Source organism: Arvicola amphibius, chromosome 8 (genome assembly GCF_903992535.2).
Source record: "Arvicola amphibius chromosome 8, mArvAmp1.2, whole genome shotgun sequence".
NCBI classification, from domain to species: Eukaryota; Metazoa; Chordata; class Mammalia; order Rodentia; family Cricetidae; genus Arvicola; species Arvicola amphibius.
The window spans coordinates 74,105,424-74,124,380 of NC_052054.1; the positions used below are offsets into that span (position 1 = coordinate 74,105,424).

The following is an 18,957-nucleotide window of genomic DNA, read 5'->3' on the forward strand; positions in this document are numbered from 1 at the left end:
TTAGGTTGGGAAAGTTTTCTTCTATAATTTTGTTGAATATATTTTCTGGGCCTTTGAGCTGTAATTCTTCTCCTTCTTCTACCCCAATTATTCTTAGGTTTGGTCTTTTCATGGTGTCCCAGATTTCCTGAATGTTTTGTGTTAAGAATTTGTTGGATTTGTTTTATTCTTTAATCAGTAAGTTTATTTCCTCTATAGTATCTTCAGTGTCTGAGATTCTTCTGTCTCTTGGATTCTGTTGGTAATACTTGTCTCTGTAGTTCCTGTTCATTTACCCAGATTTTCCATATCCAGCCTTCCCTCGGTTTGTGTTTTCTTCATTACCTCCATTTCACTTTTCAAGTTTGGAACTGTTTGCATTACCTGTCTGATTGCTTTAATATGATTTTCTTGGGTATCTTTGAGAGATTTATCCATTTCCCCAACTTTTTTGTTTGTCATCTCTATTTCTTTTTTTTTTTCTTTTTTTTTTTTTTTGTTTTTCGAGACAGGGTTTCCCTGTAGTTTCTAGAGCCTGTCCTGGAGCTAGCTCTTGTAGACCAGGCTAGCCTCAAACTCAGAGATCCGCCTGCCTCTCCCTCCCGAGTGCTGGGATTAAAGGCGTGCGCCACCACCGCCTGGCCATCTCTATTTCTTTATGACAGTTTTTCACCTCTTGTTTAAGGTCTCTATTATTTACATAAAGTTCCATTTAAAGTAAAGAAGCCATATTACGCTCTACAATTCCTTTTCATTATTAACCATATATGTGTCCTTCCATTAGAAGAGCCATTTATAAAATTCAGCATAACATGCTTTAAGGGATTATTAGCTATAATATTAGCAAAATATAGTTGTGTGAATTACAGCAATGTTCATCTGGGAAAAGACCATTACTATGGCCATTGAATTGAGCAAATACAATTGTCCAAGAATCAATATCTTAAAATTATTAATTAATAAATTAATATATTGCTTAGTATAAGAAACATTGATAACATTCAATACTCTTCTAAATTATCTCCTAGATTTCATCCTGTTCTTTTGTATTAGACAATATACTGCTTTAAATTAAAAGTCTAATAACTTAACTGGCAAAAATGAGAATGTGCAGCCATAAAAAGCTTTTTTTATAAAACTGCTGTAGAATAAGTTTTGTATTTAATACACACACTTGCCATAGCTGAATCATAATTATTATAGTGTAATTGCTGATTATTGTATACTCTACCTGTTGATCTATACTTTACCTGATCAAGTACCTGTCTGGCAGCTTTAATAAGCTCTCTATTGAAAATTGTCTCATTGCTCCCTTTAATAATTTTACTTTATAGCTCAATATCTCCCATAAGAATATTATATCTAAGGCTTTAACAATTATATATCTAATTAAAGTTTGTAAACTATCCTCTTCTTAAGTTGCAAGTTTGCCTTGCTAATAGGAAAATGGAAAAAGAAAAGCATATTTAACTAATGATGCTGACTTAATTAGACATCAGCATGCATAAGAATGAAAATAGTTCCATCACTAAACTGAAATCCAAATGAATCAAAGACCTCAACATAAAACTAATCACATTGAACCCCATAAAAGAAAAAGGTAGAGGTACATTTGAATGCATTGGTACATCTAAAACACAGCCTCAGTGGCACAGACATTGAAAGAAACAATTAATAAATGAGATCGCCTAAATTGAGAAGCTTCTGAATAGCAAAAGACATAATTAACAAGACACAAGACTTCAGGGTGCACACCTATATCAGAAATTTGAGGACAGTAATGGGTACAAGAAATTAGTCATCTGTCAGCTGGCAATAATTGGGATGTTTTGTATTTATGACTATAGCCTAAATGAATCAGCAGCTCAGCAATGTGTCTTCTGAATGTTAGATTGGTTTTCTGGGGTAGTTTATCTTAAAAGGACAGTGAGCAAGTCATCTGGTCTTAATCTAACATTATTTTGAAACTGTTTCAAAACCTGTACTTTAAAACCTGTGATACTGCTCTTTGTTTTCCTGCGCTCCTTGCTGGAACCTTGGATTTACTCTGGCCACCAGGCAGGTCTGAGGATTCCTGCAGAGGGGTGCTGGCTCCTTCAGATTGTGCTGCCAGGTTCGCTGTGTGGTATTCCATCCCGCCCTGCCCCCACCTTGGCCCTTTTGTCTGGGCTGCGACCCTGGGCTGCCTGGAATCCCTGATCCTGTGCCCTGACATTCCATCTGAACTGGCTTGTGTCTCCCAAGCTTTCTCTAGTGTTCTCAGGTGTCCTGCTCCTGTTCTAAGGCCATCCACCCAAAGGGGTCAGACTCTGGCCTCCAGGCAGGTCTGAGGATTCCTGCGGAGGGGTGCTGGCTCCTTCAGATTGTGCTGCCAGGTTCGCTGTGTGGTATTCCATCCCGCCCTGCCCCCACCTTGGCCCTTTTGTCTGGGCTGCGACCCTGGGCTGCCTGGAATCCCTGATCCTGTGCCCTGACATTCCATCTGAACTGGTGAGTGAATGCAGACCCTGGGGCAACCTGCCCTGGAAGAGAGCACAGACCCCCTACTCCCACTTCCCTCTGCAGGCTTGTGTCTCCCAAGCTTTCCCTAGTGTTCTCAGGTGTCCTGCTCCTGTTCTAAGGCCATCCACCCAGAGGAGTCAGACTCTGGCCTCCAGGCAGGTCTGAGGATTCCTGCAAGGGAGTGTGGGCTTCTTCAGATTGTGACGCAAGGAATAGGTCCTCCTCTCCCACTGGGGAGATCCAACCAATTTCAGTCACAGCAAAGATTGGTCTAGGACACCAAACGCCTCCGGGCTCCTTTTGAAGGAAGAGATGGGCAGGCGCCAATGCAGGAGCTCCTCCAACAACATGAAAGGCAACATGACATCACCACAAGCCAGACATCCCGAAACAACAAGAATTGAACACCCTACCCCAGAAGATATAGAAGAAACCGACCTTAAACAGTACTTTATGAAAATAATAGAGGACCTTAAACAGGAGGTAAAAAACTGCCATAAAGAAATGGAGATGACAAACAAAAAGGTAGAGGAAATAAATAAATCTCTCAAAGATACCCAAGAAAAACAAGAAAAACAAGAAAAAGCAATCAAGCAGGTAAGGGAAACAGTACAAGACCTGATAAATGAAATGGAGGTATTGAAGAAAACACAATCTGAGGGACGACTGGAAATGGAAACTCTGAGTAAACGAACAGAAACTTCAGAGACAAGTATTTCCAACCGAATACAAGAGATGGAAGAAAGAATCTCGGACTCTGAAGATACAATAGAGGAAATAAACTCACAGATTAAAGAACTAAACAAATCTAACAAATTCTTAACACAAAATATTCAGGAAATCTGGGACACCATGAAAAGACCAAACCTAAGAATAATTGGGGTAGAAGAAGGAGAAGAATTACAACTCAAAGGCCCAGAAAACATATTCAACAAAATTATAGAAGAAAACTTCCCCAACCTAAAGAAGGATGTTCCTATGAAGGTACAAGAAGCCTACAGAACACCAAATAGACTGGATCAAAAGAAAGCATCCCCACGCCATATAATAATCAAAACACAAAACATACAGAATAAAGAACAGATATTAAGACCTGCAAAGGAAAAAGGTCAAGTAACATATAAAGGGAAACCTATCAGAATTACACCCGATTTCTCAATGGAAACCATGAAAGCCAGAAGAGCTTGGATAGATGTGCTACAGACACTAAGGGAACATGGATGCAAGCCTAGACTATTATACCCAGCAAAGCTTGCATTCACCATTGATGGAGAAAACAAGATATTCCAGGACAAAAACAGATTTAAACAATACGCAGCCACAAATCCAGCCTTGCAGAAAGTAATAGAAGGAAAATCACAAACCAAGGAGTCCAACAACGCCCACAATAACGCAGGCATCTAGCGACCCTTCGCCAGCACAACTAGAAGAAGGGAAACACACAAACTCTACTACTAAAAATGACTGAAGTTAACAACCACTGGTCATTAATATCACTTAATATCAATGGACTCAATTCACCTATAAAAAGGCACAGGCTAAGAGACTGGATACGAAAACAGAATCCAACATTTTGCTGTTTACAAGAAACACACCTCAACCACAAAGACAGACACCTACTCAGAGTAAAGGGTTGGGAAAAGGTTTATCAAGCAAATGGCCCTAAGAAACAAGCGGGTGTGGCCATACTAATTTCCAACAAAGTTGACTTCAAACTAAAATCAATCAGAAGAGATGGAAAGGGACACTTTATACTCATAACAGGAAAAATCAATCAGAATGAAGTCTCAATCCTGAATATCTATGCCCCTAATATAAGAGCTCCCACTTATGTAAAAGAAACACTTCTAGATCTCAAGGCAGCCATCAAACCACACACACTAATAGTTGGAGACTTCAACACTCCCCTCTCACCAATGGACAGGTCAATCAGACAGAAACCTAACAGAGAATTGAAAGACTTAATAGAGGTAATGAACCAAATGGACTTAACAGACATCTATAGAACATTCCACCCAAATAGGAAAGAATATACCTTCTTCTCTGCGGCTCATGGAACCTTTTCGAAAATTGACCATATACTTGGTAACAAAGCAAACTTCCACAATTACAAAAAAATATTAGTAACCACCTGTGTCTTATCGGATCACCATGGACTAAAATTAGAATTCAACAACAATGCTACCCCCAGAAAGCCCACAAACTCATGGAAACTGAACAGTCAACTACTGACCCACACCTGGGTCAAGGAAGAAATAAAGAAAGAAATTAAAGTCTTTCTTGAATTTAATGAAAACAAAGACACAACATACTCAAACCTATGGGACACAATGAAAGCAGTGCTAAGAGGAAAGTTCATAGCACTAAGTGCCCACTTAAAGAAAACGGAGAAAGCACTCATTGGTGACTTAACAGCACACCTGAAAGCTCTGGAAAAAAAAGAAGCAGACTCACCTAGGAGAAGTAGAAGACTGGAAATAATCAAATTGAGGGCAGAAATCAACAAAATAGAAACACAGAAAACAATCCAAAGAATCAATGAAACAAGAAGCTGGTTCTTGGAGAAAATCAACAAGATTGACAAACCCTTAGCCAAACTAATCAAACGGCAGAGGGAGAACACGCAAATTAATAAGATCAGAAATGAAAAGGGGGACATAACCACAGACACAGAGCAAATTCAGAGAATCATTAGATCTTACTACAAAAGCCTATATGCCACAAAATTGGAAAATGTAAAAGAAATGGACAGTTTTTTAGATAAATACCATATACCAAAGTTAACCCAGGACCAGGTAAATGCTCTAAATCGTCCTGTTAGTCGCGAAGAATTAGAAACTGTTATCAGAAACCTCCCTACCAAAAAGAGCCCAGGACCAGATGGTTTCAATGCGGAATTCTACCAGAACTTCCGAGAAGACCTAGTACCTATACTCCTTAAGGTATTTCATAATATAGAAACACAAGAGTCACTGCCAAATTCCTTCTATGAAGCCACAGTTACCCTGATACATAAACCACACAAAGACTCAACCAAGAAAGAGAATTACAGGCCAATCTCACTCATGAACATTGACGCAAAAATTCTCAATAAAATACTGGCAAACCGAATCCAAGAACACATTAGAAAAATTATCCATTACGATCAAGTAGGCTTCATCCCAGAGATGCAGGGCTGGTTCAACATACGAAAATCTATCAATGTAATCCATCATATAAATAAACTGAAGGAAAAAAACCATATGGTCATCTCATTAGATGCTGAAAAAGCATTTGACAAAATTCAGCACCCTTTTATGATAAAGGTCTTGGAGAGATTAGGGATACAAGGGTCATTCCTAAATATAATAAAAGCTATTTACAGCAAGCCGACAGCTAACATCAAACTAAACGGAGAGAAACTCAAGGCTATCCCACTAAATTCAGGAACACGACAAGGCTGTCCACTCTCTCCTTATCTCTTCAATATAGTGCTTGAAGTTCTAGCAATAGCAATAAGACAACATAAGGGAATCAAGGGGATTCAATTTGGAAAGGAAGAAGTTAAACTTTCATTATTTGCAGATGATATGATAGTATACATAAGCGACCCCAAAAACTCCATCAAAGAACTCTTACAGCTGATAAACTCCTTCAGTAACGTGGCAGGTTACAAGATTAACTCCAAAAAATCAGTCGCCCTCCTATACACAAAGGATAAGGAAGCAGAGAGGGAAATCAAAGAAGTATCACCTTTCACAATAGCCACAAATAGCATAAGATATCTGGGAGTATCTCTAACCAAGGAAGTGAAGGATCTATTTGACAAGAACTTTAAGTCTTTGAAGAAAGAAATTGAAGAGGATACCAGAAAATGGAAGGATCTCCCCTGCTCGTGGATTAGGAGGATCAACATAGTAAAAATGGCAATTCTACCAAAAGCAATCTATAGATTCAATGCAATCCCAATCAAGGTCCCATTAAAATTCTTCACAGAGATTGAGAGGACAATAATCAACTTTATATGGAAAAACAAGAAACCCAGGATAGCCAAAAAAATCTTATACAATAAAGGTTCTTCTGGAGGCATTACCATCCCTGACTTCAAACTCTATTACAAAGCTACAGTATTGAAAACAGCTTGGTATTGGCATAAAAACAGAGAAGTTGACCAATGGAATCGTATAGAAGACCCGGATCTTAAACCACAAACCTTTGAACACCTGATTTTTGATAAAGGAGCCAAAAGTACACAATGGAAGAAAGAGGGCATCTTCAACAAATGGTGCTGGCATAACTGGATGTCAACCTGTAGAAGAATGAAAGTAGATCCATATCTATCACCATGCACAAAACTCAAGTCCAAATGGATTAAAGACCTCAATATTAATTTGAACACATTGAGCTTGATAGAGGAGAAAGTGGGAAGTACTCTACAACAAATGGGCACAGGGAACCGTTTCCTACGCATAACCCCAGCTGCACAGACTTTAAGGGCAACATTGAATAAATGGGACCTCCTGAAGTTGAGCAGCTTCTGTAAAGCAAAGGACATTGTCACTAAGACACAAAGGCAGCCTACTGACTGGGAAAAGATCTTCACCAACCCTGCAACTGACAAAGGTCTGATCTCTAAAATATATAAGGAACTCAAGAGACTAGACGGTAAAATGCCAATTAACCCAATTAAAAATTGGGGCGCGGAACTGAACAGAGAATTCTCAACAGAAGAAGTTCGAATGGCCAAAAGACACTTAAGGTCATGCTCAACCTCCTTAGCTATCAGGGAAATGCAAATCAAAACAACTTTGAGATATCACCTTACACCTGTCAGATTGGCTAAAATCCAAAACACCAATAATAACCTTTGCTGGAGAGGTTGTGGGGTAAGGGATACACTCATCCATTGCTGGTGGGAATGCACACTTGTGCAACCACTTTGGAAAGCAGTGTGGCGGTTTCTCAGGAAATTCGGGATCAACCTACCCCAGGACCCAGCAATTCCACTATTGGGAATCTACCCAAGAGATGCCCAATCATACAACAAAAGCATATGCTCATCTATGTTCATAGCAGCATTATTTGTAATAGCCAGATCCTGGAAACAACCTAGATGCCCTTCAGTGGAAGAATGGATGAAGAAACTGTGGAATATATACATGCTAGAATACTACTCAGAGGTAAAAAACAATGACATCTTGAATTTTGCAGGCAAATGGATGGAAATAGAAAACACTATTCTGAGTGAGGTAACCCAGACCCAAAAAGATGAACATGGGATGTACTCACTCATAATCGGTTTCTAGCCATAATTAAAGGACATCGAGCCTATAAATTTGGGATCCTTGAGAAGATAATAAGAAGGTTAACTCCCAAAAAAAGATATAGTAATCCTCCTGGATATTGGAAGTAGACACGATCGCCAGGCAAAATTGGGAACTTGAGGGTTGGGCAAGACTGGGCCAAGGGAAGATGGGGAGAGAAAAGTGTGAAGGGGAGAACGGGGGGAGCTCGGAGGAATGGGGTGCTTGGGATATAGGAAGGGTGGTTATGGGAGCAGGGAAGCATATATCTTAATTTAAAGAGCTACCTGAGGGTTGTCAAGAGACTTGACCCTAGAGGGGTTCCCAGGTTTCCAGGGAGACGCCCCCAGTTAGTTCCTTGGGCAGCTGAGGAGAGGGAGCCTGAAAAGGCCAGTTCCTATAGCCATACTGATGAATTTCTTGCATATCACCATAGAACCTCCACCTGACGATAGATGAAGAAAATGACAGAGCCCCACATTGGAGCACCGGACTGAGCTCCCAAGGTCCTGATGAGGAGCAGAAGGAGAGAGAACATGAGAAAGAAAGTTAGGACCGGGAGGGAACCTCCAGCTGGCGACAGATGGGGAAGGTGACTGAGCCCCACATTGGAGCACTGGACTGAGCTCCCAAGGTCCTGATGAGGAGCAGAAGGAGCGAGAACATGAGGGAGAAAGTCAGGAACGAGAGGGGTGCATTCACTCATGGAGACGGTGGGACAGAACTAATGGGAGATCACCAACTCCAGTTGGAATGGGACTGATGGATCATGCGACCAAACCCGTCTCTCTGAATGTGGCCAACAGCGGGGGCTGACTGAGAAGCAAAGGACAATGGCTCTGGGCTCTGAGTCTTCTGCATGGACGGGCTCTGTGGGAGCCTTCTCAGCTTGGTCGATCACCATCCTGGTCCAGGGGGGAGTTGGGAGGACCCTGATCTTAGCATAGAGTGGGGAACCCTGATGGCTCCTTGGCCTTGAGAGGGAGGGAGGGGAGGTTTGGGTGGAGGGGAGGGGAGGGAAGGGGGAGAAGGAGGGGAGGGAAGGGGGAGGAGGAGGGAAGGAGATGGAAATTTTTTAAATATAAAAAAAAAATAAACCATGAGGAAAAAAAAATAAAAAATAAAACCTGTGATAGATTTCTAAGCATTAAGATTTAAGGAATTTGAGACAGCTGGCTCATTGTTTTTCTTAACTTTAGCTGTGACCTGCAGCAGCCTCTCAGGGGAACTCATAGGCACTGACTGTGTATTATTTCCTGGTGTTTACTTTTATTTATCAAAATTCTGTATAAGCTGACATTATATCAATTAGACAGCACAGTTAGGGAGGAATCATCTTCTTGACAATCCACAGATAAAAATACCCAGTACATCAGGTTGTTTTCATAAGAGAAACACACTATGTTACAGACAGTGAGGTCTCCTCACATCTACTCACACCAAGCCAGATGCCAGGGAAAGATTGTAGCAACAAACATGTAAAAACAAAGGGGACAGCCGGGCGGTGGTGGTGCACGCCTTTAATCCCAGCACTCGGGAGGAAGAGGCAGGCGGATATCTAAGTTCGAGGCCAGCCTGGTCTACAAGAGCTAGTTCTAGGACAGGCTCTAGAAACTACAGGGAAACCCTGTCTTGAAAAACCAAAAAAAAAAAAAGGGGGAGGGGACTCAAAAGATATTGCAGAATCCGTGTCCTCATAGTCTTGCATAAAACAAGATCAAGCCATTAGAGAGATTTCCTCTTGGTTAGCTGACACTTTGAACTTCAATTTCCACCTTCTCCTTCTCTGACATGCGCTCTGACATTCATTAGATTGTTTCATTGAGCACCAGAAGTCTCTACATGGAAACCATGGTTGTTGGATGCAATAACAAACTAACTCAGCATGAGATGTGGCCTCCAGAAGTCTCTCGTTTCACACATCAAGAAAGACACTTGATTGATTGCCCCAGTGCCATTCTCAGGGCAGAAGAACACACCTCAGAGCTTTGCAGAAGCTGCAGTAAGGTGGAAGGGTGTGAGCAGTGACCTACGGCCTGGTTGGCAGCAAGTCTGAGGCAGAAAGATGGGGCCATTCTCAACAGGAGTGGGGACACCTGGCCACCTCAGCCCAGTCAACGGGCCAAGAACTGGATCTGGTATGTTGGAGCCACTTTGGTCAAGCCACTCTCCTTAGGCCTGAGGTCAATGTCCTTTGGAGCCACGGGACTGGACACAGAGAAGTTCTGGAGGATGGTGGTGAAGAAAAGGAACAATTCGTTGCGGGCAATTCCTTCGCCAAGACAAATGCGCTTTCCTGTGGGCACAGAGAATGAGCCATGTGAGCCCCGGGTGAGTATACAAACTTCAGACTGTCCTTTCCCTAAACCCAGACAACTCTCCATTGCAATGGAGAAGAACGAGATTGCTCATCAACCTGCAATTCAAATAAAAACAGTAAGAGTTTCCCAAAACCTTAAAGAATTGGTGCAAGGGCCAGTGAGACTTTTTAGCATGGAAGGCAGCCTCCTACTGTAGATTCCTTGTGTCTCTGTGTATCTCTCTTTATTGGAATCTGTCTCAACCTCCATACCTCTCTATCATTGATTTGTCTCAGTTTATTTTTCACATCCCTGCCTTTCTACTCTTGGGACAGTCATGTGAACAATTCAGGAGCAGGGCTGAGCCTAGGGACACTGATGTCTCTTGACACTCAGGACTAGACAATTCCTAAAGGAGACATGGCTCAGCAGGATAACACTTGCCTTAAATCCCTCCATGAGGAGATGAAGACAGACATGCTCAGCAGGAGAGCATCTCTAGAAATGACAAGGGGGAAGTTGGAGGTGTGGGCTCTTTGGAAGAGAACTTGCTTACCATGGTATCACAGCCTTGGGTTCCATCACTAGCATGAGAGTGGTGGGGAGCAACTAAAAGCTAACCAATTGTTTCTAGAAACTTTCTTTCTCCAAAACATAAGAAATCTGAACACAAAGTTTCTATGTTTACATCCCATAGAATCCATTCAACTGAATTAAATTTGGCCAGAGGCAGCTTCTGTATGTAATAAACTAATCAACCACTGGCAACTGAACTACACACTAACTTAACATTATATTCTTCCAGTGAAGAACAAATCTCAGTCACTCACAGCAGTTGGCCTGTGGCTGCCAACTACCTCAGCATTGCCAAGTAAGGCAAAAACAGAGCTGGCACCCATCAAGTTGTGTGTCCACGCCCAGTGCCCTCTGGTCTACTTACACTGATGGATGCTGTAGCTCTGACCTTTCTCTAGTTCAGGAGATTATCCATCATGAAATGGTTCTTGGAAAATATAAATGCTAGTAATTTTGATCTCTCTTAGAGTTTAACCAGCCAAAGAATATGTAATACAACAGACGAGTGTGTCATGACATGCCTCATCTTCCCTGTGCTCACAGATAAATCCCTCCCTAGCCCCAAGACCTTACAAGCTCATGGCAGTTCATAGATGATGTCATTTGTTCTTGTTGTTGTTCCCTAAGAAAAACAATTCGCACTCTCTCTGCTAACCCACAGGCCACTTCTGCCTTGGGTCCAGGTAGGCTGACTGCAGATCTTCACCTCTCCCTCTGTTTCCCAAGACCCAAACCCCAGTCCTCACCCCATGTCTGCAACAGAAACCTTATTGCAGCCTTCTCTACCCACACTCCCCATCTCTTTGGATTTCCCTCATCTTCCCAGCAGGCGCACCTTACTAAAAAAGGCAACTCTGACTAGGAAAGCAGAAAGGCTGACAGAGAATGCACACCTCTCCTTCTGATTCTCCAGATCCACCCCCATTGCCCCAGTCTCAGCTCCAGCTCTGCAGCAGAATGCCTGCTGTGTTCTCCCTTCCCTCCCTGACCCCATCCCCAATGAATCACAAGGATCTTCTCCTCCTATCTTCATTCCCCAGCTTATCCCATTATCCCAACCTCCAAGACCAGCGGGCACTACCAGGGAACACACCGGCTAGGCAGGACAGGGAAACAGGTCCACAGAAAATTTCCTATTAGGAAACACACAGCCATCATGCTCACCTAAAACCCAGAAACCAAGAAACCAAACACCCACCCAACAAACCCAGAAATCAGCACTTAGACCTATAATCACCCTAAAACCAGATTCCTGGATTCCAGCATAAAAACACAATCAGTAACAGCCAGGACAATGTCTCCACGAGAGCCCACCAGGAAATCAGAGAATTTAAAGAACATACTTTAAAAACTTCTATTTCACCAAACTAAAAAATCTAAAAGAAATGGATACTTTTTTGATAGGTATTACTTATCAAAATTAAATCAAGATCAAATAAGGAATTTAAATAAACCTATAATCCCTAGCGATACAGAAACAGTCACTGAAAGTCTCCCAACATCCCTTCCTCTCACATCCCAGAAAAAAAAAGCCTAGGAAAAGAGACTTTCAACACAGAATTCTATCAGTCTTTAAAAGAGGAGTTCATGTCAATACTCCTCAAATTATACCACAAAATAGAAATAGAAGTAATATTATCCATTTGATTTATAAGACCACAGTTGCCCTGATACCCCAACCACAAAGAAAGAGAATCACAGACCAATTTGCCTTATAAAGGCAAAAATACTCTATAAACCAAATCCAAGAACACATCAAAAAGTTTATCTACCATGATCAAATAGGTTTCATTCCAGAGATCCAGGGTGGTTCAATATATAAAACATTAATAAACATAAACAAACTGAAAGAGAAACCACATGGTCATCTCATTAGATGCAGAAAGGACTTTGACAATAACCTATGCCTCTTCATGATAAATGTACTGGAGAGTACAAAGATTCAAAGAACATACCTACACTAACAAAGACAGTTTACAGCATTCCTAGATCCCACATCAAATTAAATAGAGAAGAACTCAAAGCAATTCCACTAAAATTCAGAACAAGACAATGTTGACTAAAATTTCCACACCTATTCAATAGAATACTTGAAGTCTTAGCTAGTGTAATAATACAACTGAAGGAGACCAGGGGCATACAAATTGAAAAGGAAAAAATCAAAGTAAACTTATTATCAGATGAAATGAATGTGTGTGTGTGTGTATGTGTGTGTGTGTGTGTGTGTTTGTGTGTGTGTGTGTGTCCCAACAATATCCACTGGATAATTCCTACAGCTGACAAACACTTTCAGCAAAATATCTGAACACAAAATTAACTCACAAAAGCCTTTCAATATACAATTGACAAACACACTGAGGAAGAACCAAGGGAAACAACACCTTCGACAATAGCTTCACATAATATAAATATCCTGGGGTAACTCTAACCGAGCAAGTGCAATAAAAACTTCAAGTCTTTGAGAAAGAATTGGAGAAGACATGAGAAGATGGGAAGATCTCCTGTGCTGATGAATCACTAGGGTTAGCATAGGAAAAACAACATCCTCCAAAAGAAACCAGAAATTCACACTGGGGAAAAAAAAAGACAGCATCCTCAATAAATGGTGCTGGTCCTAATGGATGACTGCATATAGGAGAATGCAAATAGGTCCATACTCACCACACTGCACACAATCAACTTCAGATGGATCAAAGACCTTAGCATAAAACCAGACACACTGAGTGTAATAGAAGAGAAAGTAGGGAATAGATTTGAACTCATTGACACGGATGATGACTTCCTGAACAGAACAAGAATAGCACAGACACTAAGATCAACATTTAAAAGTGGGAACTCATGAAACTTAAAAGCTTTCCCAAGGTGAAGGTCACCATCAGTAGGACAAAAACTGGCAGCCTACAGAAAAGGAAAAATTATTACCAACTCCACATCAAACACAGGACTAATATTGAAAATATATAAGGAACTCAGGACATTAGACATAAAAAAGAGATAATCCAATGTAAAAAATGGCATGAGAGAATTCTCAATAGAGTAGAATCAAATGGTTGAGAAACATTTAAAGAAATGTTCAACAGCTTTAGTCATCTGTGAAATGTAAATCATAATAACTTGGAGATTCCATCTTACACCTTCAGAATGGCTAGGATCAATAACACAAGTGACAGCACATGCTGGAGAAGATGTGGAGTAAGGGGAACACTGCTCTATTGTCAGTGGGAGTGCAAACTTACACAGCCACTATCGAAATCAGGGTGACAGTTCCCTAGAAAGTTAGGAATCCATCTCTCTACAGACCCAGCTATACCACTTTTTGGCATATACCCAAAGGATGCTTAATCCCACCAAACAGATACTTGTTCAAACATGCTCTTTGCAGCTCTATTCTTAGAAGCCAGAAATAGAAACAACCTACATGTTCCTCAACAGAAGGATGTTACATTTATACAATGGAGTTTTACTCAGCTGTTAAAAAAACAGCATCATGAAATTTCAGGCAAAGGGACGGGACTAGAAAAGAATCCTGAGTTAGGTAACCCAGACTCAAAAAGATAAACATGGCATGTATTCACTTATAAGTGGATATTAGTCATTAAATAAATGATAACCAAGCTACAATCCATAGACATAGAAAAGTTAGATACAGGCAAAAGCACTAAGAAGGGAATATTAATCTCCCTGTGAGGGGAAAATGGAATAGAGTTCATAGGTGGACTAGGGGCATCAGAGGGGACAGGAATGGGATATTTAGGTAGGTGGAGATATGGGCTTCAGAGATAAAATGTGGGGAGAGACAGCTAGAATTGAGGGGGTTTGAGTGTTGGTGTGGAAACCTAGTGCAGTAGAAACTTCCTTAACTACAGAAAGGCAGTTCAAATGAAGTCTCCAAATAATGAGGGAGACATGGTCCCAACTGGCCATCTCTTCTCACTAAATGAAGATTCTAGTTCCAGGAATTGGCTACATTCGTTTGAGTTTCTGGCCAAAGGGATCCCATGGAAGACTTAAGACAACCTAAGGCTGTTTCCAAGACAATAGGTTGACTTCACAAACTGACAGCAAGGCCTCATCGCTGAAGACCATTCCCACACAACTCACTGGACTGAAGATATCTAGCTGGTGCCTATATAGGACCTTCACCCACATGATTAAGCATCTTTGCTATAGGAAGGTATTCTACAGGCTACTAAAAGAAAAATGTATATTGTGTTTGAGTTGATTCTGTTTGTGTAATGCTTTCATTGATTAATGAATAAAGAAACCACCTTGGCCTAGTTAATAGGGTGGAACTTATGTATGAGGAGAAAAAAAAATGAATGCTGAGAGGAAGAAGGGCAGAGTCAGTGTGAAGCCATGGATGCTCCACCTGAGATGGACACCGGTAAGAATCTCTGGTAAGCCACTGCATGTAGCAATACACAGATTAGTGGAGATAGGTTAAACAAATATGTAAGAGTTAGCCAATAAGAAGTTAGAGCTAATGGTCAAGCAGTGTTTTAATGAATACAATTTCTGTGTGATTGTTTTGGGTGTTAGCTAGCCAGGCAGATGGGACAAACAAGCAGGACCTCCCTTACAACATGTATACACCAACCCAGACACAAAATCTGTGATGAACCATACTATCCTGCCTGTATGAAATACTAGGGCTCAACAATGGCACAATGCAGTCATCATTGTTGTAAGGAGGGGGGTTTTGTTTGTCCTGGCTGCCCAGCTTTAACAGGAGGAGCGGGCTGCTTGTCCCGTCGCCCGGCTAGCTTGTACCCAAAATAACCACACAGAAACTATATTAATTAAAACACTGCTTGGCCATTAGCTCTAGCCTCCTATTGGCTAACTCTCACATCTTGATTTAACCCATTTCTATTAATTTGTGTTTTGAGTCATCAAGGGTTATCCAATGTATAGTTTGAATATGCGGCATTGCTTGAGTGACCAAGAACCAGGGACTAGATAGCACAGAGACCTAGGATAAAGATGCTATTGCTTAAAAGGAAAAAAATAACAAAAACTCTTAAATATATTCTGCTACACTCATAAATCAATGCCTTCCTTACTCAGCCATCGCCAGAGAAGCTTCCCCCTGCAGCAGATGAAAACAAATTCAGAGAGACACAGCCAGACGTTTCACAGAGAGAGAAACCTTGGAACACAGAGATCTAAATGGAATGTCTTTGTCAAAACCCTCCCCTCAGAGATCAGAAAACCCAGAGGAAGAGGAGACAGAAAGAGTGTATGGTGTAGGAGCTCCTTCTGTTTATGTGTTGCTTTCATTGGTTAATCAATAAAGAAACTGCTTGGCCTGATAGGGCAGAACTTAGGTAGGCAGAGAAGACAGAACTGAATTCAGGGAGGAAGAAAGCAGAGTCAGAGAGCCGCCATGGAGCCGACAGGTCAGACATGCTAAATCTTTCCCGGTAAGCCACGACCTCATGGTGAACATAAATTAATAGAAATGGGTTAAATCAAGATGTGAGAGTTAGCCAATAGGAAGGTAGAGCTAATGGCCAAGCAGTGTTTCAATTAATACAGTTTCTGTGTGGTTATTTTGTGTGCAAGCTAGCAGGGCGACGGGACAAGCAGCCCGCTCCTCCTGTTAAAGCTGGGCAGCAGGGGCAAACAAAGCCCCCCTTCTTACAACAAGTGTCAGAGTTGGAGGGGATGCAGGACACCAAGAGAACGAGGCTCTGAACCAACTGAGCAAAGCTCATATGAACTCAGACTGAGGCAGCAGGTACAGGGCCTGCTCGGGGCTGCACCAGGTCCTTTGTGCACATCCTAGAGCTTTCGGTTTAGTGTTCCCATGGGTTCCCGAGTGTGCAAATGAGTGGTCTCTGGTCCTAGCACCTTCTCTTAGGCTCTGCTCCTTCTGTTGGTTTGCACTGTATAACATTGGAGTGATGTTTCTTGTTTTATCTTGTATTTAATTCCATTATGTTTGGTTGTCATTGCTTAGAAGCCTGTTCTTTTCTAATGAGAGACAGAAAGGGGGGAGGGAAGGTGGAGAAGAACTGGGAGGAGGAAACGAGGGGAAACTGTCTGTAATCACCATATATTAAATGGGAAAGAATTTAATTTTAATAAAAGGGGAACCATCAGGGTTCCCCACTCTATGCTAAGACCCAAGGTCCTCCCAACTCCCCCCAGGTCCAGGAAGGTGATCGACCAAGCTGAGAAGGCTCCCACAGAGCCCGTCCATGAAGAACAATCAGAGCCCAGAGCCATTGTCCTTTGCTTCTCAGTCAGCCCCCGCTGTTGGCCACACTCAGAGAGACGGGTGGGAGGGGAGGTATGGGTGGAGGGGAGGGGAGGGAAGGGGGAGGAGGAGGGGAGAGAAAGGGGAGAAGGAGGGGAGGGAGGGGGGAGGAGAAGGGAAGGAGATGGAAATTTTTAAATATAAAAAAAAATAAACCATGAGGAAAAAAAAAGGGGGAAATTAATAAAAATGTCTAATAGGAAAGGACAGAATTGATGGATTTGATGCAACTGGAAAACAATGTGGAGGAACTGTCTTCTGCTCTTTTGAGGACTTTACGTGGGCATTGCTACATTGACTTTAAAGACATCCTGAATGTCCTGACCTGGGAATATCTGTGCTCCCTTCCTCTCTATTAATTAATCCGTTGTTTATGACTGGAAGCAGCAGAAGGAACGTAGTTGTGCACTTAGCCCATTGTGTTCTCTGAGAACATCTTTTGTTCTCCTCTGTCAGCCATTTAATCATAATTAAAGAAAATTGGTTTCACTCATTTAAAAAGGTACTCTGCTCATAATAAAATAAATAAGAAAATGAATTTGCTCAGGTTTAGAGGCTTTTCAATACCTCTCCAAAATCCTCCTGAGCAGAATGCACCTTTAGTTCCAGAGACCCTTCCTGGGACAGTAGCCAGTTGGAATGGATTCCCAGCTGGAACAGACAGCACCTAGTCCTGACTGTATCCTGGAGGATGAGCCTGCCCTCTAGTGTGTGGGAAAGGAAGCACAGGTCAGTCTCACCTATAGAGAAGGGCATAAAAGCTTCAATTTTCTTCAGAGTCCCACTGGCATCCAGGAAGTGGTCAGGATTGAAGGCATCTGGTTGTTCAAAGTACCGTGGGTCGTGGAGAGCTGCACTCAGGATGGGATACACTTCAGTGTTCTAGGAGTCATTGTAAGAGGCAAAGATATTAGCATACCCTGGCTCCCATATGCAGGCAGTCAGTCCTGGGAATACTGGGAAAACACAAACAGGCCTAGGGTGGTGATTGGGAGAGTGGAGGATGACCATGGCATAGAGATGTGGAATCGCAGCTGGTCTCACCTTGGGGAGTAGGTACCCTCGGAACAAAGTGTCTTTGGTGACTTTGTGTGGCACTCCAGTGGGGACAATATCTGCAAATCTCTGGATCTCGCGAATGACAGCCTCAGTGTAAGGCATTTTGGTGCGGTCCTCAAGGGTTGGTGGGCGGTGTGAGCCGATCACCTCATCGATCTCCTTTTGGACTTTCTCTGCACAGAAATGGGAGACAACAGACAGTGCTTGTCCCCTTCACAGAGGCAATGCACAGAGACACTGTTTTCTGTGAGCTATTAGCCTAAGGACAATAAAGAGCCAGGAGACTCTGTTGAGAGAGACGCACTGCACTCTAGGACAGGAATACCTGCGCTTCTCTCAGGCACCTGTCCCTCCATCCATGCTTCGAACTATGTTAGAGACTCTCTCCAAAGCTCCAACCTTGCTCCTAACAGAGAGAAAAGGAAAACCCACAGGAAAGGGCTCTTTTCATCTATCAGTCTGGGTGAGGGCTGAAGGGAAAGATGGTAAGAATTCTCCATATTTGAATTGTAATGTTATAATTTGTGTTCTTGCATAACACACACACAGAGAGAGAGAGAGAGAGAGAGAGAGAGAGAGGAGAGAGAGAGAGAGAGAGAGAGAGAGAGAGGAGAGACTTTTTTGCATGGAATTTATATTTAAAAATAAAGGAGGCTGGAGAGAAGATGTCTCAGTGGTTAAGAACACTGGCTGCTCTTGAAGAAAACCCAGGTTCAATTTCAAGCATCCTCATGGCAGCTAACACTGTCTGTGCCTCTGGGTCCAGGGAATCCAACACCCTCACACAGACATATATGCAGACAACACAGCAATGAACATTAATTTAAAAAATTAAAAATACAGGCTAACAATATAAGGCTATATCCTCAGGAACAAATGGAAGGTGAATTAATCTGTGTATAACAAAAAAATATGAACACATTTGTGAATATATTGACCAATGAAAGGGCTCAGTCAGCAAATTTCCATCTTGAAAGCCTGGCTTTGACATCAGAAC

The 18,957-nt window shown here is 41.9% G+C and overlaps 1 protein-coding gene across 1 annotated transcript in view; it reads right to left on the reverse strand.

Moving 5' to 3' along the window:
- Positions 1-657: 657 nt before the first annotated feature.
- The window catches only part of LOC119821048 (cytochrome P450 2B2-like), a 32,092-nt gene continuing 13,792 nt past the window's right edge, over positions 658-18,957 (reverse strand). Inside the window, exons 7-10 of the mRNA XM_038339867.1 lie at positions 17,946-18,133; positions 17,642-17,783; positions 8,891-10,059; positions 658-1,972 (exon numbers count right to left, since the gene is read on the reverse strand). Of these exons, the coding sequence (XP_038195795.1) occupies positions 9,878-10,059; positions 17,642-17,783; positions 17,946-18,133 (512 nt within the window). The 3' untranslated portion in view covers positions 658-1,972; positions 8,891-9,877. The remainder of the gene's footprint in view (positions 1,973-8,890; positions 10,060-17,641; positions 17,784-17,945; positions 18,134-18,957) is intronic.